Here is a 26,757-nt window from a genome sequence, read left to right as displayed (position 1 = left end):
CGTCTGGGTGGATGGCAGGAAAAAGCGTCAATGTGCTTTTCGTGGCTAGCAAGAAAAACATTGATTGGATCAGTGATATTACAGTCTGGTCAGGGCTTCAGGGAAACAAGAAGTGGGAAGCAGATGGAGGATCCACAGTAGCTGCTGTGGTCAGCCGCACACAGCATCTAACTCCAGGGTCAGAGGACATCTGTTCAGTAGCTGCTTTCAGGGCTCCCTCACCAAAGCCATCATAGTTGGGCCCGTGCAGCAGAAAGGGCCAGGGCTAAGAAGGGGCACCTGAGACAATCACAGTGACCATGGACTGGGCTTCTTTCCTGTGAGCCTTCATTTCTGGCCAATCCGCAAATGTTTCTCTCTGGTTCAGATCTCTCATGAGCACCAGATGGGGGTCTCCCCGTTTGGATGTTCAGCAGACATAGCAAACTCAAACCCAGCGCATAGCCTCCCAAACCAAACCCATCACCTCCATACTACGACCCTCCAAACCTACTCCTTCTTCAAGTTTCCCACTCAGTGAGGGGCCCACCAAGGAACTGGGTTCAAACACAAGAAACTGGGTATAATCTCTTTTTTAATATTTATTTATTTGGCTGCGTCAGGTCTTAGTTGGGGTATGCAGGATCTTTCATTATGGTGCTTGGGCTCAGTAGTTGTAGCATAAAGGCCTAGTTTCCTCATGGCCTGTGGGATCCTAGTTCCCCAACCAGGGATCAAACCCGCAAACCCTGCATGGCGAGGCAGATTCTTAACCACTGGACCACCAGGAAAGCCCCCCTGTTCTCTCTTTTTTTTAATTTGATTTTTTTTTTGTTTGTTTGTCTGATTGAGTTTTTGTGTGGTTCTTGTCTTTTTTTGCCATACCACATGACATTGGTGTTCAGTCACTAAGTCATGTCCAACTCTGCGACCCCATGGACTAAGTATGCTAGGCTCCCTGGTCCTTAACTATCTCCAGAGTTTGCTCAGACTCATGTCCATTGAGTTAGTGATGCCATCCAACCATCTCATCCTCTGCTGCCCTCTTCTCCTTTTGCTTTTGATCTTTCCCAGCATCAGGGTCTTTTTCAGTGGGTCAGTTCTTTGCATCAGGTGGCCAAAGGATTGGATCTTCAGCTTCAATATCAGTCCTTCCAATGACTATTCAGGGTGGATTTCCTTTAGATTGACTGGTTTGATCTCCTTGCTGTCCAAGGGACTCTCAAGGGTCTTCTCCAGGCAACATGTGGAATCCAAATTCCCCAACTAGGGATTGAACCCACGTCCCCTGCATTGCAAGGCAGATTCTTCACCCCTGGACCACCAGGGAAGTCCCTGTGTGTAATCTCTGACTCGTTCCTCAGCCAGCATCTCCCAAGTATTTGTTTCCCAATTCCCCGGGACATCACCTTCTAAGTAGCTCTGACGTCTGTCAGAGTCACTCTGCCCCACCGCCACCATTCGAGTCCAAGGTGCCATCTTCATCCTTCACTTGGTTAAGAGCTCCTGCCTCCCCCTGGTCTCCTGGTGTCTCCCTCCTGCCTTGCCTGCAGACCATCATCTGCTCAACAGCCTGAGTGATCATTCCAGTACGCGCCTGTCATCATGGCATTCCCCCACTGCCAACAAAAGTGGCTAGTTCAGTTTTCAACTCCAACAACTAATACAAGTGTTTCTGTTGAGACAACCATTGTGCTTTATTGCAGCCGAAGCGCTTTCTGCTACTTCTCCTTTCATAACACAGTATACCCAAAGGTTGAGAGTTAATAACATTAGTTCATATATTGCTTCATCAAGAGCATTCTAAATCGAAACTGGCATTAGTTTGTGTTCTTTTTTTTGCTACAAGTGCCTGACAGTGGAAAGTACAATGACCTTAGCATGGTTTGGCACCACCGCCTTGGTTTGTGCTAAGGCAGCAGTCTAACCTAGATTGTTTTTGCAACATCTCTGCAATGTCAACATAGTGACAAGGACAAATAATGTCCTATTATTTTTATGAAAATGGCTTGGTCTGGCAGACTCCCTGAAAGGGTCTCAGGGTCCCCCATGGATCACACAGTGGGAACCCCACTAATCTGGAAATTTTGTATCCACTCTTCAGGTCTTAGTTATCCCTCTGCACAGACCTTTAGTTATCCCCCAAACCTATTTTCTCCTTCTTCCTGGTAATAGAAGTCTCAATTTTTAGCTGAGCTCATAGTTGCCCAGATTTACGTTATATTTAAGTTATATTTCCCAGCCTCCTTTGCAGCTGGGTATGGCTAAATGACTCTGGGCTTTCTTTTTTTTTTTAATATTTTTTTATTTGCCTGGGCCTGTCTTTGATGCAACACTCGGGGTCTTCAGCTGAGGCATGTGAACTCTTAGTTGCTTCAGGTGGGATCTAGTTCCCTGACCAGGGATGGAAGCTGGGTCCCCTACATTGAGAGTGAGGAGTCTTAGCCACTGAACCACCAGGGAAGTCCCTGAATGACTCCGTTTAGGTTAATGGATATAAGTTGTTAAGTGCAAGCTCTATGGCATGTCCGTCAAGGGAGTGTGGGTGTCCTCCTTTGGGCAGGAATGCAAACATCCATCTTACATACTGCCTGCCTGCTTTTCTCATTTGTATGACCTCGCAGGCTCCTGTAAGTATTCAAGATTGTGACCCCTGACCCGTCCCAATTCTCTCCATTCATTTGTGTATTCAACAAGCATGCCATGTTTACCAGCCCAAGGCATCTGCTGGAACCCAGAGTATGCTGTTGTGCTTAGTCGCTTCAGTCCTGTCAGACTCTTTGTGACCCCTTGGACTGTAGCCCACCAGGTCCTCTGTCCATGGGATTCTCCAGGCAAGAATACTGGAGTGGGTTGCCATGCTCTCCTCCAGGGGATCTTTTCCACCCAGGGATCAAACTAGCGTCTTCTGCGTCTCCTCCCTCTCCTGCATTGCAGGTGGATTCTTTACCACTGAGCCACAGGGGAAGCCCAAGGAACCCAGGGATGTGATGCTAAATAAACCAAACATGATTATTCTCAAGCCTGTGGCATCGACCCTATGTATTTAATAATTCCATCACAACTGGAGAAGGGCTATAAAGGGAGACACACAGGGTGCTAGGGCAGCTTATCATAGGGAACCTTTCTTTTTTTAAAAAATATTTATTCGACTGTGTCGGGTCTTAGATTCAGTGTGTGGGCTCTTTTGGCACAGGGGCTGGCTCCAGAGCCCACAGGCTCAGGAGTTGCCCTACAGTATGTGGGGTCCTAGTTCCCCAGAACTCCTACATTGGAAGGCAGATTCCTAACCACTGGACCACCAGAGAAGTCCCGGGGAGCTTTATTTCAACCGGGGGGGTTGAGAAAAGCTTCCAGAAAACATGTCCCAGTAACCATGTGGGCCCTGGTAAAAGTGAAAGAAAATGCAATACAACAGAGGCCAAAATGAGACTGAAATTAATTTCTCCTCTGAAAGAAGCCTGGAGGTGGGTGATCCAGAGGTGCGGGGTAGGGGTGGCAAGCAGCAAACCGACTCCAGCAGCAGGATCAGCTGTTTGTATCTTGCTCCACACCCTCATCCTCCACGTGACCCCTCCTCATAGTCTGAGAAGGATGCCAAGGCGCCCCAGCTGAATGAAGGTCCCCTTATGGTAAGATCTCCCAGAACACTGTGTAACTTCTCCCATGGAAGCAACTGTCCAAGTGAAATAATTATGAAATTCCTGTTTAGTGTCTGTTGCACCGGCTTCATCCCTGGTGGCTCAGGTGGTAAAGATGCCTGCAATGTAGGAGACCCAGGTTCAATCCCTGGGTTCAATCCCTGGGTGGGGAAGATCCCCTGGAGAAGGACATGGCAACCCACTCCAGTATTATTGCCTGTAGAATTCCATGGACAGAGGAGCCTGGTGGGCTACAGTCCATGGGGTTGCAAAGAGTCAGACATGACTGAGCGACTTTAACTTCACTTCATTTCAGTTCACTTCAGGGGCTGCAGGAGGACCTTGTCTGTCTTAGCACCCAGCACAGTGTCTTGGGCCTGGTAGACTGTTAATTCTTGTCGAATATATATATATATATTTTTTTCTCTTTTTCTGCCACTCCACACATCATGTGGAGTCTTAGCTCCCTGACCAGGAATCAAACCTATATCCCCTGCATGGAGTCCTAACCACTGGACCACCAGGAAATGCCCTTTGAATACTTTCTTAGATATTAAATTTTATTGATATTGATCAATATTAAATTTATGAGGGTAAATACACATCCCATTAAATTTACCATTTTAACCATTTTTACGTGTTCACTTCTGTGGGCATTAAAAACCTTCATGCTGTTATACAACCATCACTGGCATCCATCTCCAAAACTTTCTTATCTCCCCCTACTGAAACTGTCCCCCTTAAACCTAACTCTCTGCTTCCCCCTCCCCCCAGCCCTGGGCTGTTGAATACTTTCTGAATGAATGCAGAGGGGCTGAAATAAGGGTCACAGACTTAAAGGTCTGTAGGAGCCTACTGGCATTATAGCTGAGAAGAGCAGGCTGATAGTAACAGCAGAGAGGGGTGAGGACCGAGGTAAGCAGAGGCCCTGTCTCAGCTAATGAGGGCAGCCACTAACCACACAGCTCCAGCTGAGCTGACAGTGGAGGTTCTGCCGGAATGTGATCCCAGAGTCTCCAGCCTCTGCCAGAATTTCAAGAGAAGGTGGAAAACCAGACATTTATGTAATATCTCCTTATTTTGATGTTGGCAACTAATTTTACGTTTTGTTCTAACACTGAATAAATCACCCAAAGCTTTCTAAGGGCTGGATGGAGCTCAAGGCCCACCAGTTTGCAACCGATGGACCAGACAGGTTGTGTGATGTCACCCAGCTCTTGGTCTGTGGCCCGTGACTGCCTGTGAAGATGCATTCCCAGGAAGCGATGCCTAAAGAACCTGGCTCTTGAGGCATTGGTCCTTGGGGTTTTCAAACAGGAAAAGAAAAGGGGAAGAGACAGCAAGTTTTTTCTAAATGTATTGAACATTTAGAACATTTCCATAGTTGTGTATTTTATTTAACTGTTATATCAGTGATCGGGCATAAGTATGATTTTCCAGACCATACAGATAAGGAAACTGAGGCTTGAAAATTTTAAGAGACTTGCTCATGCCCAGTCGCTCAGTCAAGTCCGACCCCATGGACTGTAGCCCGCCAGGCTCCTCTGTCCTTGGGATTTTCCTGGCAAGAATACTGGAATGGGTTGCCACTTCCTCCTCCAAGGGATCTTCCTGACTCAAGTATCAAACCCAGGTCTCCAGTGTCTCCTGCATTGCAGGTAGTGTCTTTACTGCTGAGCCACCAGGGAACTAGCAGTCACAAAGCTAGTAATCACAGCTGATGGATTTGAACTTACCTCCCTGGGTGGTACCCTCCTCACCCTACTGGCTCTCCTCTGCAGTAAGAAAGTGCAGAATGGGGGAGACCTCCAAGATAGGGATATGGGGTTAAAAGACACAAACTACTATGTATAAAATAAATAAGGAACAAGAACATATTATACAGCATAGGGAAATATAGCCAACATTTTGTAATAACTATTTTTTAAATTATTTTTTATTGGAGTATAGTTGCTTTACAATGTTGTTAGTTTCTACTGTACAGTAAAGTGAATCAGCTATATCTATACATGCGTGCATGCATGCTAAGTCACTTTAGTCCTGTCCGACTCTGTGTGACTCTATGCTACCCCATGGATTGTAGCCCACCAGGCTCCTCTGGCCATGGGATTCTCCAGGAAAGAATGCTGGAGTGGATTGCCATGCTCTCCTCCAGAGGATCTTCCTGATTAGGGATCGAACCCATACATATACATATATTCCCTCTTTTTTGAATTTCCTTCCTATTTAGGTCATCACAGGGTACTTAGTAGTGTGCCCTGAGCTATACAGTAGGTAGTAATAACTTTAAATGAAGTATAATCTATAAAAATATTGCATCACAATGCTGTTGAGATGCATATAGTATTGTAAATCAACAATACTTCAATTGAAAAAAGAAAGGTTGTCAAGTGGCTTAAGACTCCTTGCTCCCAGTGCAAGGTGCCCAGGTTCGATCCCTGGTCAGGGAACTAGACCCCTTATGCTAAACTAAAGATCCTGGATGCCACAATGATGGTTGAAGATCCCAAGTGCCACAGCTAAAGACCCAGTACAGCCAAATAAATAAACAAATAAATATTTTAAAAGAAAGAAAGAAAAAAGGCCAGGATGAGGCCAAGGGAGTGGAGGGGGTGTGAGGTCATCAGGTCATCCGGGGCTTCTGAGGCAACCTCACCAGGATCCCTCACACCTAGAGAGAGATTTTCCGTTTTCACAGCTCTTTCACATTTGTTAGCACACGCTGGATCTTTTCAGCAAATGCGACTATCCTCACTCTACAGAAGAAGCCACAGTTAAGCTCTCTGCCCCCTCACATGACTGTTGGAATGGAGCATGGGGATTTCCAGAAATCTCCTGATACAGTTCCTGATACGAAGCTATTTTTACTGCGTGTGTTTTGTCTCCCTCCAAGTGGTAGGGAAGGCCAAATTGGGGTAGGGGAGCAAGACATGGAGGCCAGGCTGCTGACAGAGTGCTGGGGTAGGGCGGCTCTTGGAGCCCGGGGTCGGAAGCCCCAGGTGCAGTCCTGCGGTGACCTCCTCACCAGTTACCCTGCAGCTGCACTCACAACCTCTGCAAGGCGGTGGGGCAGGGCTGGGGGCTGGGCGCTGGGGGGAGGTGGGGAGGGGTCACCACCGAAGCTGTTCCTGGGGAGGCAGAGTCTGGCAAGGCTGAGCCACCTCCGCCCAGGCCACATTCCTCCCGACTTTATGCAACTCTGGGAGGGTGGCTCCCAGGCCTCCCGCCCCACAGCCCCACAGGCGGTGTGAGCAGGCACATTTCTGAGCCCAGCCTGGGCCCAGCCTGGGCCCAGCCAGCTGGCAGCTGCAGGCCCTGAAGAAACTGTCAGCCGCAGAGTGGAGCAGACAGAGCCCAGCCCCCACCCCAACCTCCCTCCCTTCAAAGGCCGAGCCCTGTCATGGGGTGGGGCCTCGCAGGGAAACCTAAGGCACCTCCTTTGTGTACATCTGAACCTCAATACCTCTGGCTGGTGAGATAGATGGGGCAGAGAACTTTCTGGGACTGTCCTGTCCGGAGGAGATGAGAAGACCAGGTCAGGGTGGGGGACATTCTGGCAGACCTGAAGGAGCACCGGGTGGCCTCTCGGCTGACACATTTGACTTGGCCAAGCCCTGGACCTCATTTGGCCTCCAGAAGTCTGGATGGCAGACCTGGAGGAGGCCATCAGGTCCCTGCAGGATTGGGGGTGGGGAACTCAGAGAGGCCTCTTCCCCGTCTTGGCCTATTTCTCCTTCAGGCACTGTTCCCCACCAGCATGGCAGGGTGCAAGACAGCCCCTACAATGTCTGCCTCCTTATTGTTTTTAAGATTTTTTTTTTCATGTGGACCATTTAAAAAATTTTTTTCTTAATTTATTTGTGGCTGTGCTGGGTCTTCGTTGCTGCATGGCTTTTCTCTAGTTTCGGAGAGCCGGGGCTACTGTCTAATTGCAGTGCACAGGCTTCTCACGGCAGTAGCTTCTCTTATTGCAGAGCACTGACTCTAGGGTGTTCATGCTAAGTTGCTTCAGTTGTGTCCGACTCTTTGCAATGCTATGGACTGTATCCCGCCAGGCTCCTCTGTCCATGGGATTCTCCAGGCAAGAGTACTGGAGTGGGTTACCATGCCCTCCTCCAGGGGATCTTCCCAACCAAAGAATGGAAACTGCATCTCCTGCGACTCCTGCATTGCAGGCGGACTCTTTACCTCTGAAACCCTTGTGACACGGCAATAGACAACTAATACACTCCCTTCCTTCATTTTTTTGGCTGTGTCATGCAGCTTCTGGGATCTCAGTTCCCCTACCAGGGCTTGAAACCCTGGAATCCTAACCACTATGTCACCGGGGAACTCCCCTCCCTTCCTTTTTAACAAGGACCTAAGCTGATTCCCCTCACAGCCCCCATGGGCTCCCTGCCTCCTTGTCGCCCCTTCTCCTCCCTCCAGCCTGGAACATCGGTTTGAAGATAAACTTGCTAATACAGGGTGGATTTGCCTGGCTCCCTGGAAGGCCCTAAGAAGACACAAAAAGTGTCCAAGCTTATCTTGCTGGATGGGGAGTGGGGCTGGGGGCCAGAGGGGCAGGAGGAGGAATGTGAGACTCCCTAGGAGAGACCCCACAGAGACAGTGGGGGGCGAGAATTAATCAAAGGAGAGCTGCTGTCCCCTGCCCCCACCCCCTGGCTGCTCTTCCTTCCTCCCTCTGCTCTTCTCTTCCTCAGTGGGTGGAGGAGCAGGTGGCCTCTTGTCCCCTCCCTGTCCCCTTTGTGCAGGAACTCGGGGAAGTCCCTGCACGGAGCCCGTGAATCCGCAGTGACTCCTCTCAGAAGCCCAAAGGGCAAGACGGTGTCACCCCATAGAGAGGAAAATGCCACCCACAGAACTTTCCAGGAAACCCTTGCCCCTTTAAAACCTGCCCAGAGAGTGGGTCTTGGGTCTCCTGGCAGCCCCCCAGCAAGGGGTGGGGATGGTGCTTGACAGGATGCTCAAAGAGACTTCAGGCCTCTCCTTACGGTGCCACCATCCCTGGCAAGCCCAGAGCCTCTTTTGTGCACTTCTGCCTGTGACACGACAAGGGTCACCACCATCCTCAGGCTGGGGACCTCAGGTGCCCTCAAACCGATGCTCCTCCCCACCAGGGCTCTGCAGCCACGAAGAGGCCCCTCTCTCGGTTCTGTCCCCAAGTCTCTGACCATTGTGCCTCCCCAGGGCAGGTCTTCAGCTGCGTGGGCAGCAGTGTCTGTGTCACTGAGCAGGGCACAGCAGGTCGGGAAGTGGCCGGGCGTGGGGGCAGGGGACAGCAGCAGGCTGTCCCTTCGCAACAACCCACGTCTGTGCACCGCTGCACAACCACTCCTGCCCACTTGCCCTGTGTTTCTCCTTCAGCCGGGGTGACAGACCCTTCAGCCTGAGTCCAGGCTGGGTGCCCACACACTGTAGGCGGAGGTTGGGTCCCTCTGGGGGGGTGTGTGTGTGTGTGTGTATGTGTGTGTCTCTCAAGCCCCAGAGGAACATTTCCCTCTTAGATAGACAAACAGACAGAGGGAGGCGGACAGGCAGGCTTGCTGGTCTCCTCCTTCACAAAGTGGATGCTTGGCTCTTGGATCATCTGATGTTTGCAACAACCCCTTTGGGTGAGTCATCAGCCCATTTAATAGGTGAAGAAACTGAGACTCAGAGACTAGCTCTGGTCACATCAGCTCATCCAGGATCAGAAGCCGGGTGTCCTGACCTCTGAAGCTTCAGCAGCAGCCAGTGTCTGCTTTTCTTCCCCACTTGGGGACTTGGTCCCAGGACTCCCCTGGGGCCCCGGTGATGTGTCCTGAGGGTACACAATGCAGGAGACAGCTGCCGGGTGACGCGCGTGTGCAGGCCACGGACAGTGCAGCCACAGAGACAGAGCCAGCCCACCGGCTGCTGAGCCCCTGGTCCCGGGTCCCTGCACTGCTCATCTGCCCCGGCTCTGTGACCTCCGGTGGTGTGTGACACACAGTGACCGCTGGGTGGCAGTGTGTTCTCATGCCTGAGACCAGACCGGTCGCCCGTGGCTGCGGAACATGGGGGTGGGGTGGAGGCTGCCACCCAGGAAGGTTGAGGGACCCCCCTCTCGGAGAGGACTCGACCGGCAGGGCTGCTCCAAGAGAGTGTGTGTGTGTGTGCCGCCAGGAAGGTTGAGGGACCCCCTTCTCTGCTCCAAGAGAGTGTGTGTGTGTGTGTGTGTGTGTGTGTGTGTGTGCGTGTGTGTATGTGTGTGCCGCCAGGAAGGTTGAGGGACCCCCCCCCTCGGAGAGGACTCGACCGGTGGCAGGCTGCTCCAAGAGAGAGTGTGTGTGTGTGTGTGTGTGTGTGTGTGTGTGTGCCGCCAGGAAGGTTGAGGGACCCCCCTCTCGGAGAGGACTCGACCGGCAGGGCTGCTCCAAGAGAGTGTGTGTGTGTGTGTGTGTGCCGCCAGGAAGGTTGCTCCAAGAGAGAGTGTGTGTGTGTGTGTGTGTGTGTGTGCCGCCAGGAAGGTTGCTCCAAGAGAGTGTGTGTGTGTGTGTGTGTGTGTGCGCCGCCAGGAAGGTTGAGGGACCCCCCTCTCGGAGAGGACTCGACCGGCAGGGCTGCTCCAAGAGAGTGTGTGTGTGTGTGTGTGTGTGTGTGTGTGTGTGTGTGTGTGTGTGTGTGTGTGTGTGTGTGTGTGTGCCGCCGCCAGAGGGCCGAGGACAGGGCTGGGGGTCAGGCGTGCATGGGGGGGCCAAAAGAGCAAAATATAAAGGAAATCAGGACAGCCAGCACAACATGAGCGGAAGGACGGAGGAATAGGCTATAGGAGTGAGGACGTTCAGGAAAAGAACTACTCAGGAGACAGAAAGAGCAAGACAGAGAGAGAGAGAGACCAGGAAGAGAGAATCTCCAAGAAACCAGGAACTGAAAAGGGGAAGATGTGAGCCTGGCTGGGGAAAGTAGGTCAGAAGGCCGGTGTGAGAAGGCAGCCCAGAGGCTGGGCAGAGACAGAACATCCCCTAGGCAAGAAGGGGCCACACTCAAGCTTGCTGCTGACGGGGAGTTTATTTGGATTGCGCTGCGGAGATAAGGGTGGCTGACTGCTGCAGGTCAGGGTTGCTCCTGCTGCAGCTGCGGCTGAGACTCCGGCTCGGGTTCCGGTTCCGGTTCTGCCTCCGGGTCTGGTTCTGGCTCCAGCTCCGGCTCCAGCTCCCCTGTCTTGCTCGAAGCCTGAGAGGGGTGAGTCCCATGCTCTAAGGCAGAGAATCTTCTGGGTCGCCACTGCGGGAAGAAGACATGGAGGGTAGGAGGAGGAAGGGAAAGGGAATAAGCTATTCTTCCCAGCCCCCACCCTGCCCATCTGGTCCCAGGCCTCTCAGCCACTCCCCACCCCACCGTGAGCCTTCCTTGGGTCCTTCAGGAACAAGGCATCCCTGGAGAGCAGAGCCTCATGAAGAGGGACTCTGAGGCAAGTTCAGGGTCTGCTTTGCTCATTTTCCTGAGGAAGGGGTACCAGACAGCATGCTGAGGACTGGAGACGGGGGTTCCCGGCTCACCCGTCTTCTCCAAAGGTGAAAGCTAAAGGCTCCAGTCACCAACAGAAGCAGGAAGAGAAGACCAAGGATGAGGAGAGGGAGGTGACCTGTTCTCCCCGCCCCCAGGGCTCTCTCAGAGCGCTGGGCACCTACGGAGAGAGGACAGGATTGGAACACACACACACACACACACACACACACACACACACACACACGGGGTCTCGGCTGGAGGAACGTCTAGCCACACTCCCATAATTTACAGACAATGAAACCCAGAGAGTTTAAGGGACGTGTCCAGGGTCACTCAGCTAATTTGTGGTGGAAGTGGGTTGGGCCTTGACAAGGGCTGGTAGTCCGCTCCCTGGTTGGAAAGGGAAGAGTTGGGGTGGGGGTCGGTCTGGAAGTGGAATGGAAGGGGCTGGTCTGGAGTTGGGGCTGTGGCGCTGTGGGGTCTCAGACCTGGATGAGACAGCTCGGTGAGGTAAACCGCGGTCCCAAGAAGCCTCTGCCCCTGGTACAGACGGCACTGCCAGGGCTGAGAGAGGCGTCTGGTGTCCGGTGTCAGCAGCCAGGGGCCTGGGGAACTCCTCTGAGACCGCTCGTCCACGGGGCTCCACACAAAGTGCTCTTGTCCGGATGCCGGAGTCACCTCACAGAAGGGTTTTCTCAGGCTGCCAGATGATCCGTAGGGCTTGGGAGTGACTGAAAAAATAGAGGGAAGAGATCTTTGGGGGATCTGACCCCCTTCCTTGAAAGCATAGGTTCCGCCCAAGTCTTGATTCACCTGGGCTCTGACTGGGTGAACTTGAGGGGAGGAGATTGGAGTCAAGACCAAATTAATCTCAAGACAAAGCTCTGGTCAGGTCACTCTGCTACCCCCAAACTTTCCAGGCTCCCTACTGCCTCAGGGGAATGTTCAAACTCAAACTGGCCCAGAGGGATCACATAAACAGGTACCTTTTCAGATTCTTTTTCATGACTTTTATTCAAAGACTCAGAACCCCCAATATCAGCCATGTGAGTTGGTCCCCAGAAGACTTTGCACTTTTTCTGCCTCCATGCTATAGCTTCCATCTGTGTCCCCTAAATGAACCCTATTCCCATTTCTGAATGTCTAGAGAGCAGACCATCTGATCTAGAGATGGGACTTCCCTGGTGGCTCAGATGGGAAAGAATCCACCTGCAATGCAGGAGACCTGGGTTCGATCCCTAGGTCTAGAGATAGCACCTGGAAGCCATGTGGTGAGGGATGGGGGTAAGAGGAGACAACTGATGAAGGACCTTGAGCTGACTGTGGTGTACAGGCCCCTGAAGACTTGATGGCATAGATACCCAAGTTTAGCCCCAACCTGGCTCTTCCCAGCTGTGTGACTTTGAGAAAGTTCCTTCTCTGTAAAACACAGACAACAGTATTTCTCCCTGTGGTCCGGTGGTTAAGAATTGTCCTTCCAATGCAGGGGACACAGGTTCGATCCCTGGTCAGGGAACTAAGATTCCACATGGCAACTAAGCCTTTGCACTACAACTACTGAGCTCTGATGCTATAACTAAGAGAGAAGCTAGCATGCCACAGCGAAGACCCCACACCCCACAATGACGTGAGTAGATATTTTTAAAATTCATAATAATAAAAAAGAAGACAACCCTGGACAGAAAGAACTGGTAGACTGTGGCAACTGATGCAGAAGAAGGAGGCCAGGTTTCAGGATGAGTAGAACACGACTGGAGTTACTGATGCAGAAGTGACTTAGCAGGAGGACTGGGTATAAGGAAAAGATGGGGTTCAGAGTGAGGCTGAGTGTGGGTACCATGTCTAGGTAGAGATATGTGGAAAACAAGTGGAAATTCAGCCCTGGTCTTTGAGAAATGGGTTATTTATTAGTAGATTCATTTATTCATTCAACCAATATACATTATTAAGCACCTACTATGTGCACACATACATGCTAAGTTGCTTCAGTCATGTCCAACTCTTTGCAACTCTACAGACTGTAGTCCGCCAAGCTCCTCTATCCATTGGATTCTCCAGGCAAGAATACTGACTGCTGCTGCTAAGTTGAGTCAGTCATCTCCGACTCTGTGCGACCCCATAGTCGGCAGCCCACCAGGCTGCTCTGTCCCTGGAATTCTCCTGGCAAGAATACTGGAGTGGGTTGCTATGTCCTCCTCCAAGGGATCCTCCAGACCCAGGGATCGAACCTGCATCTCTTATGTCTCCTGCAGTGGCAGGCGGCTTCTTTACTACTAGCGCCACCTATGTTGTACTACTATTTAGTGGCTACAGATGAGCATTGCAGACACGGCCAAGCTGTGATAGTTTGCTGATCGATCAACACATACTTTCTGAGTTTGGTGTTTTCTCCTATGTTTGTTTTACACTGTCTTGAAAAGTCCTAGTTCAGTAAATATTTGCTGACTATGAAAGTCGTTTAGCTGTGTCTGACTCTTTGCAGTCCATGGAATTCTCCAGGCCAGAATACTGAAGTGGGTAGCTTTTCCCTTCTCCAGGGGATCTTTCCAACCCAGGGATCAAACCCAGGTCTCCTGCATTGCAGGCAGACTCTACCAGCTGAGCCACAGGGAAGTCCAAGAATACTGGAATGGGTAGCCTATCCCTTCTCCAGCAGATCTTCCAGACCCAGGAATCGAACTGGGTCTCCTGCATTGCAGGTGGATTCTTTACCAACTGAGCTATCAGGGAAGCCCTATTTGCTGACTAAGGGACTGATTTATCAACTCCCCCCAGTCTAGATTGCCTCCTGCAACTTTAACTCAATCCCTGGCTCCAAAGTGGGCAAGGATTCTGAAAATAAATATTCCACCTCTTTGGAATCATTCAAACTTTGTGACCTCTCCTTCTAAGTTCTCTGACCCTCCCCCCAATTCAGAGCTGGGGAGTCCCTTACAGAAGAGTGGAACATTCATCCAGTGACTCAGGGGAGATTTTCAGTTTCTGTTCATTATATGGGGGTGAGAAAAGAAAAGGTCAAGGGGGCACCCCGCACAATTGTGCTCAGGGGCCTGGCATCATGAGGTGGACTTGCCCAGTCTTTGCCCACCAACCTGCCCTTCCTGTCTTGTCCCACCTGCTAACCTGTGATGACTGCCAAAGTGACAGTAGCACTGAGCTGCCGTCCCTGCAGGTGGATGCGGCAGGTGTAGGTCCCGGCCTGGGCCTGACCCACAGCCTCTAGTCGAAGGGTAAAGTTGCCCTGGTCTCCAGCCACCAGGAGGTCGGGGCCTCCTCCGGGCGGGGTCCACATGGCGGTGAGAGAAGACTGGGTCCCCACACCCAGAGGCAGGCGGCAGGGCAGCTCCACCTTGGAACCGGCTCCAGCGTACACTGTCAGAGGGACTCGGGGCTCCAGGTCTGCGGAGAAAAGGGAACCCCGAGTTAAAGCTGAGGAGTACAGATGGGCTGGAGCACTAGGTCTGCAGGGGAGGCGGGCAGAAACACGAAGGAAGTGGTCCAGTTTGAAGGGTGCTAAGGAGCAGAACAAGGTGAATGAACAAAGGATGCCAAGAATGCCCAAATGCAGACCGGCAAGCAGGAGACCAAAGGCTGGCAAGGGAGGCTGGATGGCCGAGGGAAAAGCTCGAAGGGGAGAAGCCGAGGAAAGGCCGCAAAGGGAAAAAGAAAGGGGCGGGACAGCGAGGCCCAGAGTAATCACAGGTGTCATCCGCTGCCGGAGACTTGATCTGGGGGCTCAGAAGCCAGCAGAAGGTGTCAGGGGGCAGGAAGGGGTTGTGGTCAAGTGTGAAGGCAGACTGGAGGAGTTACCCAGAACAGCCAGGTTGTACGTGATGGAGACATTGAAGCCATCTCTGTAGGTGAGACTGCAGCCCCAGGTCCCAGAGTCCAAGGAGCTGACGTGGGGCAGGAAGAGGAAGTTTCCAACTAAGTGGTGATCGGGGGACTCCTGAACAGGGACTCTGCCTGGGCCCCGGAACCAATGCACGGAGGCTGGGAGGTCAGGGCGGCTGAAGGAGCAGTTCAAGAGGACCCAACTGGAGGTCCACAGAGGCCCTGGGGGGCTTGCCGTCACTGGACAAAGACAAAGAAGGTTGATCATCCCGCTTGCCCGACACGACAAGTCAGCTAAGCTGGAAGCTCCCGGAAAAAGGAGCTGGTTGTAGATCTCCTTGTCTTCTCCCTCCCAACCCTCCTCCAGACCACCTACCCAGCCCAGAGCCTGGCCCCTGGAGGTGCTTCAAATGCAAGCCCAAGAGTCCGGTGCCTACTTCCCCCGCCCCCTGCTTCCAATTCACTTTGCTTGGGCTACCCTCACCTTCTTCAGCCCTTGCTTGAGGATCTCCCTAAGCCCACTCTCTGAGTTACAGGTATCTAAATTGAGTCACTCCAGCCCCTCGATCTCCCCTCCAAGGGGTGCCTCCCCTCCTCCACCCTGGCACTCCAGCTGTGGGTGGGGGAAGGAAAGCTCAAGGGGTGATACGATCTCTTCACCGAACCCTCCCCACCACACACGTGCTTGTCTGGGGGCACCTCCCACCCTGCAGGCAGGCTCGCCACCCCCTTCCGCTCCTGGGCTGGAAGCTCTCCGGCAGGGCTTGGGGCGCATCCTTAGAAGTACAAGCAGCCTCTGCCCTGCCCTTCCTGCCTCCTGGGCGGCGGGATACTGGGCGCCCTCCTTCCAGCCTCGCTCCCCGCGTCCCGCCCCCACCTACCCGCCGCTTGGCCCACGCGCAGACGGAGGCTGCAGGCAAGGGCGCGGTTCCCGAAGCGCACGGCGGCGTGGTACTCGCCGGCGTCGGCGCGTCGGGCCGGGCGCAACCACAGCGAGAAGTCCCCGCGCTGGAGGCCCATTTCTTCCAGCCGCACGCGGGACTGCAGGGGCGGCCTGCCAATGCGCAGGCCTCCGGGGGCCAGCCTCAGCACTGTGTAGCGGCGGGGCCCGGGACCCCGGGGGGTGGGCGCCGCGGAGCCACTGGACGGGAGAGAAAGATGGGACTGAGAAATCCGAGGGGAAGAAGCCCCGGGGAAGAGGCAGTCCAACCACACCTTGAGGATGAGGGAGCCCACCCAAAGGGAAGATTTCTGAACTGCTAACCGTCCTGTCCCCTCGTTCAGATTGGGCCAGCACCATCCACTACCGGAGAAGCAACCGTGCCTGGGGATACAGGTGTGAGGGTAGCAGTCTGCGGAGGATGGGGGGAGGGGCAGGAATGGAGGGGGCGCCTCTGCATTTACAGAGCTGGCTTGGGCTTTAGAACCTAAATCTAGAAGCCATTACCGCTGGATCTGGGGGTCCCTGTCATCGCAGTTTGGGGTGCATACCTCTCTGGTACATGCTGCCAAGTGACTTGTCTTGTCCGCGGAAGGCTGAGATCCTGGAGGGGGATTGTGGGGCTGCAGGGGAGCTGGGCAGGAGCCCCCTCCTGGGCCCACACCACTGGGACCTCTGCCCCGGGCTCTGGAGCCTCCACTGGGGAGGAAAAGAGAGGCCAAGGGGAGGGGCCATAAGCCGAGAGACTTCAAAGCAGAGAAGGAGCCTCAGTGTTTTCCGAGGGAGAAACTGGGCAGAAGGGAGACCTTGGGTTTCTGCCCCTTCCCTGCCAAGGGGGAGATGAAGAGAGGCTTTGGGGGCTGAAAATGGCCCCGAGGAAGGCATAGGAGAATCCACCCAATCTAAGGACCTTGGCATCTGTGTGGTCACTGAGAGCTCCCTGCTGAACTTTTGCTATGGGTCTGGAGGTCAACCCTCCCAGAGTCGTCCCCATCTTACCTGCAGCCGCCCATAGGAGTTGCAGAAACAGCCAGACCTGGAACCAAGCCTCGCACAGCATCTCCCCCGAGGCCTGGACCACACAGCCTTCCAAAGGGAAGAGGTCGGAAAGTGGGGAAGGACTAAAGTTTGAAAGAGAGGTTCTGCAAGGAGGGAGTCAGAGGAAGAGAATCTAGAAAAAAGAGGGATGGAGGCTTGGAGAGAGAGAGGGAGGAACCAGTGACCAGAAGCTGGAGTCTAGAGGAAAGCCAGCCAGATCAGGTAGCCTGAGGCAGGGGTCAAGGGAGGGGTGGAGGTCCCCAGGAAAGGGCAGGATGCGGGCAGAGTGGAGGCACGGTGGCTGTCTTGAGCTGGAGGCTGTTCTAGTGCTCCCAGGGCCCTGGCCCCTGTCCTTCTGCCTTCCCTCCACCTTCCCCACTTCCCCTCCCCGTTGCCCCCCCCAACACCCCAGGGCTCACGGTTTCGCTTCGCAGTGGAAAGTCTGAGGGGGCTGATTCCCAGCAGCGTTACCCTCCACCCTTGTGGTGGCGCTCCCCTTGTTTATTTCCTCAGTCCTGGGTGTCCCCACCGCCCCCTCCCCCTCCCCCACCCTTGACTGTTCTCTTTCCCCGCGGAACTTCTGCCTCGAAGTACCCACTTGCTCATTTTTGAATTGCTTCCCCAGGCCCCAGGTTCATACTTTCTTGGCAAGCCCTTCCCTTGGTGCTCATCCCTTAATGTCCCAGAACTTCATTACCCTGTCCACCTGCCTCCCCACCCATCAAATGACCCCTAGCTTTATTGAACTCTAAAAGATGTTAGGTCTGAAGGGCACCCTAAGCACAGGGGATAGAATAGCTACACTGTATTGTGTTTTCATTATGTGCTGGGCATTGCAGTGCAGGGCACTTTGTACAGTACTAATCCCCCATTGTACAGATGTGTAAACTGAGGCAGGATCAGAGATTAAACAATTTGCCAAGGTCAGGGAGTGTGAACACAAAAGTTGTATGTGTGTAGTCCTGATGCCAGGTGACTTATATGTGTCTTTCCATCTTTATTTTTTGGTTATTTTTTGGCCATGCAGCATGCGGGATCTTAGTTCCCTGACTAGGGATCAAACCCTCACCCCCAGCAGTGGAAGCCTGTAGTCTTAACCACTGGACCGCCAATGAAATTCCCAGTCTTCTCATCTTTTGGGGTGAATGGTGTCAATGAATCACACACTCCTGTGATTAGACCTCTGTGTAATCAGCAGGCTCTCCCAATCCAGAGCTTCTGAACTAAGAGGGTGATAAGGAAAAAAATGCAGAAATCCTGCAGCTCAAACTCAGGAAAAACTGATGCAGAACTAGGAAAGGAAGCCTGAGAAGGCCAGAGGGGAACTCATGCTCCCTACCCCGCCCAGGCTAAGGTGCCAAAAGTCAAGCAGGCCTGGGACCACAAGAGGCCCTGGAGTTCTGGCTTGACCAGGAGGTAGCTCACTTCCTCGGTGCCAGCCAATTCTATGTTCAAGGAGGCCAAGATTTAGGCCGCCTGCCCTCTCCCACTTCAGGGGCGGGTCTTCCTGTTTCTGAGGCTACTTCTGTGCCTGGCTCAGCACAGTAGGGCTTGGTAGCTTTCCACTGGGCTCAGCAGTGTCTAGCTTGGTGTGGCCTCGAAGCACAGGAGGTGTGTATGGCTGGGAGGAGCATCACCAGGAACTCAAAACCAAGACGGCAGTCAGCTCTCAGAGCCACAGCGCCCCCTGTCCACCCTGGAGTGCAGCAGTTATCTTCTCAATGGGGTGGAAGGAAGGTACTGCTGCTTTTTCAGAGGGGAAGGGTCCAGACAGAATGTGCCCTGGGGCCACCCTCCTCTCTCTGTCCCGGGAAAGCAGGAGACAGGTTAAAAACAGAAGCGCGACCGTTTCTTTATTAAATTATACAAAAAAGGGGGAGGGGAGGGGGGGCAGCTGTGGGGCTCGGCCCCAACCCTGGCCCCACCCCGTCCTGGCGCTGTCTGAGAAAGGGATCTGAGGGAGAAGACTCAGGGATCAGGCAGGGTAGGGATGGGCAGGGCAGGATGACGTGAGGCTGGGATGCAGAGGTTAGGAAGGAGAGGCTATTGAAAGAGGGAGGGGCTGGCTGTGGGAAGGGCGGGAAGACAGGAGGGAGAGGGAGGGGGTGATTGGGGACCAGCTGGGGAGCTCAGATGGAGCAGGTAAGGAGGTGGAAGATGGCAGTGAGGATGGAGGTGCGGCATGAGAAGGCTGGGGGGAGAAAGGGCGGCAACTCTGGCGCGGGGTCCAGAGCAGGGAGCCAGGTGAAGAGTGGTTGCACGCGGCGCTCCCCACCCCCACCTCCGGGCCCCAAGGGGCCTCCCACCACCCCCAGCCCACTGGCAGGGGGCTCATGCCGACGCCCCATTTTCTGTCTTCTGCCGCTTGGGATCCGCTTCATCCTGTGGAGAGGGAAAGAGCTGGGGTAGCTGTCAACTAGGAGAGGGACCGCCCCCTATCCTGCTCCAGCCCACCCCGCCCTGCACCCCTGCACCACCGGCATCTCGGTCCAAATCCAAGGGCTCCCGGCCCTGCTGCATCCCTGACAGCCCCTCAAGCCCACAACCCAGCCCAAACCTCCTCTTCAGCAGCTCTCTTCAGCGCGGGCCCTTCGTCCTCATCTTCTTCTTCTTCCTCATCTGAGGAGCCAGAAATGGGTCATTGGGGGAAGGGCTGGAAGCTCCAGCAGAGACCCCCTGTGGCGGCGGCCCTCAGCCCTGCTTTTAGTTCTTCAAACCCACCCTGACGGTTCCCCGCCCCTCCCCACCTTCCTCGTCCCCTTCATCCTCCTCCTCGCCGTCCTCGGCGGTTTCTTCTTCCTCCTCCTCCGCGCCGTTCTCCTCCTCCTGCGGTGATCGGGAGAGGGAGGTGTCAGGCTAGCCCGTGCCTCCACCCACCGTCCCCGCCAATGGCAAGGGGCCTGGGCGGGGCCGGGGGCGGGGCGACTTGGTGGGCGGGGTCACGGAAAGGCGGGCCCCGGGGGAACATGGCTGGGGGCCCAGTGGGCAGGTGACCCCTGCGCACCTCCACCACTTCTTTCTTTCGCTCTTTCCGGCCTGCCTTCTCCTCCACCTTCTCTTTCTTCTCCTTCAGGTCCTACAAGAGAGAAAGAGGTCACCTTCCTCTGACCACACATGATCTGCTGCCCTTAATTCCCTCCAGCTGCGCTTCTCCCTCTGCAGTGAGCTTGTGGGTTAAGTTGCTCAGTCCGGTCAGACTCTTCGCGACCCCATGGACTGTTGCCCGCCAGGCTCCTCTGTCCATGGGATTCTCCAGGCAAGAAAACAAGAGTTGGGTTGCCATTCTCTTCTCCCAGGGAGCTTCCCGACTCAGGGGTTGAACCCAGGTCTCCCACATTGCAGTTAGATTATTTACCGTCGAGCCACCAGGGAAGCCCCAGTAAGTTTAGAAGGGTGGAAAATGGAGAAGGTGGCCAGGGCGGCCCAGACGCAGCAGAGGTCCCAGGGTCGCCGCTGCCGCAAAGGGGCTGAGACCAGGCCGCTTCCCCAAGGGAGGAGGAAGAGTGATGAAGCCAGGGGAAAGGCAGTCAAGGTAATCGCTCATCACCCCCACCAAGCTCTGCCCAGCCTCACCGGCTGAAGAGTTCAGCTCAGCAAAGCAAATCCCCCTCCATCTGCTCGCAGCCCTGACGCCCCACCCCCTCTTGAGGTCCCTCCTTCGCCTGCCCCCTCCCACTGCAGGCCTGGCTCTGCCTTTTGTCTACCTCTGGGGCCTTTTCCGGAGGACTCTCTCCTGGGCATCCCTTCCTGCTTCCCCCTCAGCTTCGAAAGCCTTTGTTTCTCTCCGTCTGTGTGCCCCCCTCATCTTCAGGCCCCTACCTGGCCCAACGCTACAGGAATAGGGAGAGCCCCGGGGGGACAACTCTCGGTGCCCCCTCTCACCTCTGCCCACTCCTGGCCCAGGGGGCTTCCTCCTCCCGACCACCTGGAGTGTGCGCATGGGCACAGTGTGTACCCTGGTGTGGTGTGTGCACTGGTGTGTAGAAGGGCAGGAGTGACCATTTCTGGGGGATGTAGGGGGAGTAGAGTAAGGGAAACGTTGGAAGGGGAAGTCTATGGGACGTGGTACAGGAAGAGACATAAGGTCTGTGTGGGTGGGATGGGAAAGCCAGTGAGAATAGGTACCTGCCCAGAGTCCCCTCCCTCCACACACTTGTCCCTCTCTCCACCTCAAGACCCCAGCAGGCACACCTTTGATGTCTTGTCTTGATGTGATGTAGCTGAGAGAGGTGCTCACAAGAGTCCCGACTCTCTGGGGTCACCACACCGGCTCTTCCCATTGAGATTCCAGTCCTCTCTCCACCCCACCCCTTGGCAGGCACTGTGGTGCTCTGGATGATCAGATGGGATCTGGTATTGGTGTGCAACTCTGTATATCCGATTCCATGGGGATGGAAGTTTTCTGGGTGAGTGGATCACCCTGGGAGGGTGTGTCCTTTCTGGAGCAGGGTTGGGGGTAGGACAGAGGTTTCTTGTGGGGGTGGTTGGCCAGGCGGGATGCTCAATTCCCTTCTCCCTTTATGGGGCACGCAAAACACTAGCTCCTCTCACTCCAACTACGCTTCTCCATGCCACTGTGCTGTCCTCATTTCTCGGCCAGATGGTCACTATGGCACTTCGACCTGGTGGGCTTCCCCCTACAGCCTTGGCCTGGGGAGCCTTGGCTTCTCTCTGGGGGTCCCAGCACCAGATCTGCGTAGCTCTGGCCCAAGTTTCTCATGGGGCTGATGCAGTGGGGGAGAGTCAGTGAGTGCCAGGGAGGGAGGGAGTCTACCAGAGGCCAAAGTCCAAGGGGCCGGGCCCTCTCCTGCCCTGTCTGGTCCTGGCTTGTCCTTCTGGTCACTGTCCTTTTATGATCCCTTCTCCAGGGGGGGTATGTGACCTAGGTCTTGTGCTAAGCAGCTCTCTGGCCTCATTTACTCAGCACAGGCACACACACTGACACAGGCTGACACTGATTCACACGCACGGCACAGAGGGGCGCCCACGCGATCCGGAGACACATGGCCCGGTGTTTGGGCATTCTGGCACACACTCTGGAGGCAGCACAAGGGCACAGTGGAGCCACTCGGCACTCAAAAAGCGGCAACGGGGCCCCAGAACAGCTACGTCTCTGCAGGCACACATGTAACTGACACGGGCAGTCCCACACACTCGCTGGATTTCAGACACACAAAGACACCTACTCAGTGAAGTCACATGCCACCGGAGGGCCGCTTGGCACACCTTGTCAGCGCTCACACGGAGCCCCTCTCTCCCACTGCCTCCAATCCCATTGGTTCCCCCTTTCACTTCCCTGGCCTCCGGGGGACCTCTGCGACCTCCTCAGCAGCCACCCCCGCCCAAGGTCGGGCTCCCAGCCCCCAAACCCTGGCCGAATTAATTTCCCCGAGCGACACTCAGCGGGTTCCCTAGGGAAATTAGAGGAAGCCTGGAAGAGAGGCAAGGGCGAAGGGATGGGGCCGGGGAAGGGAGCTGATGAGAGCAGGGGCGGCGCGATGCCATGCCATGCAGTGCTAAGCAGCCCCGGCTTTTTCGAAGGCTAGTGCCAGCCCTCTTCTGGTATTTAGGAATTCAAGATTCTTTAAGTGTGGGGGGAGATGCTGGAGGACGGTTATGGGGGACTAGGAAAGCTGCAGGCCAGTGGAGGAAGGAATTGATACAGATGGAAGGAAGAAATAGAGGCAGTAGCTGTCTGAGCAGAGGAGCGAGAGACGGTCGGGCCTCGAGGGGAGGGGCCTCGAGGAGCAGCCTCCCGGGAGAGCCCTGTTTACACCAGAGGCTCTCAAACCGCTTAGCAGAGGAAGGTGAGGTCAGACTGGAAGGGGAGACGGGGGACAGGGAACCGGAGAGGGACGCGGGGGAGGGGACAGGGTAGAAGAGACGCACAGAGCTCCGACGGGCACCGGCCGGGGTGGAAGCGCGCGAGCCGGGGCCGGAGAGGGGTGGGGACCGCGCGGGGCCGGAGCGGCCGGGCCGGGAGCCGGGCGCGCGGCGCTCGGGAAGCTAGAGGGCGCTGGCGCGAGCCGCGCGAAGCGGGGCAGGCAGCGCCAGGCTGGGGCGCGGGGGGAGGGCGGAGTGGGGTCCGCGGGGACCCCGCGCCCGGGCAGCAGTGTGAGGCCGTCGGGGGCGGCCAGGGGCGCACGACCGCGCGGAGCCCGGGGAGCGCGCGGGTGCCGGGCCGCAGCCGACCCCGCCCGTACCTTGGCGCTTAACTCGGCCGCTGCCTCCACGCTCTTCTCCGACATGGTGCCGGGGCCGGGGCCGGGGCTGGCGGGGAGTCGGGGTCCCGGGGCCTGGACGGAAGGGCCCTGGACGGCAGAGGCTGGCCGCGGCCGGAACCTGGCGCGGTGGCGGCGGCGGCGGCGACAGCGGCAGCGGCGGCCGCTCGGCAAGCTGGGGCTCAGGAAGAGACGGCAGAGGCGCGCGGGGTGGGGCGGGGGTGGGTCTGGAGCGGAGACCCGCAGGGCTGCGGCCGTCCGGAGGGCGGGCGGAAGGGCGGTGCGGGCGGTGGCCGGCGCGCTCCGGCCGCGGTCGCTCGGTCCTCGGCTCGCCGCCCCCGCACCCGCAGAGCTGCCGCCGACCAGCCGCGGCCGCCCCCGGGCCGGGAACCCGCTTATAAAGCGGCGCTGCCCGACGGGAGGGGCTTCCCAGGGGTGGGGCAGGCGGGATCTGGGTGGAGAGGAGAGGGGAGGGGGATGAAAGCGGAGGTTGGAGAGGTGGGGATAGGAGGATGAAAGCGAGGGGAGGGAGCGCGCGCGAGGCGGGAGGGAGCACCAGACCAGGAGGGGGAAATGGAGAGACTGTGGTCGCGGAGAAGGGAGTGGGGCGCGGAGGTGGGAAGGGGTGGGGTTCCTGCGGGGAGGGACCTCCCCGAATCCCTACCTACTGCTTGCGAACGTCGAGTCTGGCTTTTGGGGGCGGACTGGAGGGATGGCCTGGATCCTGCCGACCACCCCCCCCCCCCCCAAAAAAAAAAACCCTGAGATTTTGCTAAGGGATGGGGTGGGGGGAAAGCAGATGGAAAGGCCAGGCAGGTATTTGAGAAACCAAAAGCTGAAAGAGGAGGAAGAGGGCGGGAGCTACTTCCACTTCTGGCTGGATTTCCCCTCTCCTCCGGCATCTTCGTTCTCTGGGTGGCCTTGAGAGGGGGTGGGAGAGAAAAGGCAGCCCACCCTCCGTCCTGCCCGAGGCTGACATTTGTGACCCTGGCTGGGTTCCTCCATTCCTGCTCTTGTCTAGGATCTGCGGGAAGTCAGAGGCCTTCCAATCTCCTCTCTCCTTTTTCATCTTCGACCTTTCTTATTTGCCCATCCCACCTCAGTTTTCCCTGCCTGGTCCTTCCATCTCTCCTCATCCCTTCTCATCCATTTCTGTCTCATATCTCTCATCTTCTGTCGCCTCTTCTCCACTCCTCAGTTGCCCTCTTCAACCTCCCATCTCTGCCTTCCCTCTCTCTCCAGACAACACTGTTCTTGTCTTATCTGAGTGTGTCACTGGCCCTGCATCTTTAGCTCATCTTCCTCAATTCCTCTTCACGTCCTTATTTCCCACATTTTCCCTCTCTTGATGTCTCTTCTGCTGCCATCTTCCCCAGCCTTTCTGGATTATATTAATAACTGCCTCCTCTGCAGGGGTTTCCAGCCCACAACTGTTCCACGCACCCTCAGCTCCTTGCCCTCAGTCTCAGTCTCTTTGGGTCATTTTGAGAAGCTTGGAGTTTCAGGAGGGGACAGCAGCTGGGATGTGTAGCAAAGGTCGTGGGCAAGATGGATGGAATGGAAGGCTAGGGTTTGGACCAAGATATCTTCAGTGTATTTGCACTCCTGCATTTGTCCCTCAGTCATCATTTTCATTTTTCTTAATAAAAAAAAGACATAACCGACTCCTCGGGACCATTTAGTCTTTGAGTCCATAAGTACCCCCTCTTTTGGTCCTTTGGTGTCCATACCTCCCAATTTCTCTTCCTGACTCTTCTATCAGTTTCTCAGTCTCTGACTCCTCAAAAATCTTGGAGCCCCACCCAGGTTTTTCCTTGCCGAACTCTGTCCATCTTGCTCAGATCTTTCCATCTCTCGCTCTGTTTCTCTGACACACTCGCTGATGTCTTTAGCGATCTCTGACCCTCTCCATCTCTGTTCTCTCTGGCTTCATTTGCCTCCCTCTCCCCCCTCCTTCCCTCCCCCCCCCCCCCCCCCCGCCCCAGTCTCCCTGTCTGGCTCCCTCCCCGTCAGTCTCTTTCCTCTCCCTCCCACCCTCCTTTCCTCTTCCCCCCTTCTCCACCTCGCAGCCCCGCCTGCTGTCTCGGACACCCTGCTGGGCTCTTACCCTGTTGCCCTGGTAACCGCCCCCCACTCCGGTCACCTCCACTCCCCTCCCCCCCTCCAATCACCGCCATCAACAACCTCCATCCACCTTCCTCCTATTTTTCCTGAGAGCCAATAGAAACCCTGTTGCCAGGTGGAATGCTCATTTGAATCAGCCAATCCAGGAGCCTCACTGCTTGCCCTGCCTTATATGGGGATTTGAGGAGGGCCACTCCCCCCACTCCAGCCCCACAGGGGGCCAGCCCCTCCACTGTCCTTTCTCCCTGCCCCGGAAGGAGCCTGGGACCCTCCCTCTCACCCTTCTATAAGGGTCTGGCCTCCCATTTCTCTAACTGGGACCACCGGGGTTAGTGTGGACTGTGGGTTGGACTGTGGGCTGGGCCTGAGGGCCGGGGGGTGGGATCGAGGTGTGATTAGGGAAGGGGAGGCGGAGGGAGCCGGGAATTTTGCCCAGGGAGGGGTGTCTGGGAGCGGAGGCAGCTGCAGTGGAAAATTCCAGGGAGATGGAGAGGCAGAGAATGGGAATCCTGCCCCAAGGCCCAAGGGAGAGCCTTGAGAATCTAAGAGTTTGGACACTAGGGTCCGCAGGGACCAAAGGAAAAAGATCTAGAAAGCAGAAGGCCTGGATCTAAGTCCCTTCCTGCTTGGGAGAAGCACCCCTTAGCCCTCGCTCGCTGGTTGGACAGCAGATCAGCCTCCCGAAGTCTTGGCTTCAGGAGAGGAGAGCTAGACAGGACAGTCAGGATGAATTTGGAATGAGTGGGGTTCTGAAAGCGCACCTCCTATTCCTTGGGGTTGGTCTCTGGGCCTCCGGGGCCATGAGAGTTAACTGATGCCAGCCTGTCTGTCTGCTCCTTTCCAGAGCACCATTTCTGAGGCCTTGTGGAGCCTCGCCTGCTTCTAGAGGTCTTTTACTCCACGGCTCAACAGAGAATTTTCCACTAGTTGAATAGGGGGAAGTTCTGCTTCTTACACATTTTCTGGAGGTGGAAAAAGGGAGGCCAAGTGAGAAAAGGGGAGGCCCGAGCCCCCTGGAAACTCTGACTTCGGACATCCTAGCAATTCCCTCACCACTATGAAGATGTTCAACTCCAACTATTTCCATCTCATTCTTAAGTGAATTCTTCCCCCTCTCCAACTTCCTGGTGTTTGTTGTTGTTTTCCTAGCTTGCCTATTTATCTGTTAGTTTAAGTGCTAAGGAAGGCCTAGTTAGCTATCATTCAAGGGTGGGCGGATAGAAAACTAAAAGCTGGACCCCTCCACTCCTCACTATGCTCTTCATCTCACTCCACTCCCAATGACCTCATTTGCTATTCCTCATTTTTCCTTTGCTTAAAAAAAAAAAAAAACTCTCTTTTTTTTTTCAAAACCCAAGACAGTGGAGAGTCAGAGTCAAGAGGAGACAGACTGCCAGAGATTTCAACCAGCCTAACTTTGGTCAAGTTTGCTTTGAATATGTTACCTGCAGGAGTGTTTCTGAAGAAATCATCTTTCCTTTTTCTTCCTTTCTTTTCTGTGCTGTGC

At 55.1% G+C, this 26,757-nt stretch overlaps 2 protein-coding genes across 2 annotated transcripts; both read right to left on the bottom strand.

Moving 5' to 3' along the window:
* Window positions 1-10,633: 10,633 nt before the first annotated feature.
* LAG3 (lymphocyte activating 3) lies at window positions 10,634-18,624 on the bottom strand. The gene is made up of 8 exons (XM_043881712.1): window positions 16,867-18,624; window positions 16,419-16,566; window positions 15,809-16,068; window positions 14,904-15,167; window positions 14,217-14,492; window positions 11,582-11,824; window positions 11,144-11,271; window positions 10,634-10,868 (listed from the first exon to the last, which is right to left on the bottom strand). Exons 1-8 carry the CDS (start codon window positions 16,925-16,927, stop codon window positions 10,698-10,700), a joined length of 1,551 nt encoding a protein of 516 aa, XP_043737647.1. The 5' UTR covers window positions 16,928-18,624; the 3' UTR covers window positions 10,634-10,697.
* A 108-nt stretch (window positions 18,625-18,732) lies between these two features.
* PTMS (parathymosin) lies at window positions 18,733-23,603 on the bottom strand. The gene is made up of 5 exons (XM_043881713.1): window positions 23,109-23,603; window positions 19,910-19,981; window positions 19,653-19,731; window positions 19,463-19,524; window positions 18,733-19,287 (listed from the first exon to the last, which is right to left on the bottom strand). Exons 1-5 carry the CDS (start codon window positions 23,151-23,153, stop codon window positions 19,237-19,239), a joined length of 309 nt encoding a protein of 102 aa, XP_043737648.1. The 5' UTR covers window positions 23,154-23,603; the 3' UTR covers window positions 18,733-19,236.
* Window positions 23,604-26,757: the final 3,154 nt, after the last annotated feature.

The sequence above is a fragment of the Cervus elaphus genome, chromosome 22 (genome assembly GCF_910594005.1).
Source record: "Cervus elaphus chromosome 22, mCerEla1.1, whole genome shotgun sequence".
NCBI lineage: Eukaryota > Metazoa > Chordata > Mammalia > Artiodactyla > Cervidae > Cervus > Cervus elaphus.
This window is presented reverse-complemented; position numbering and strand designations above follow the sequence as displayed.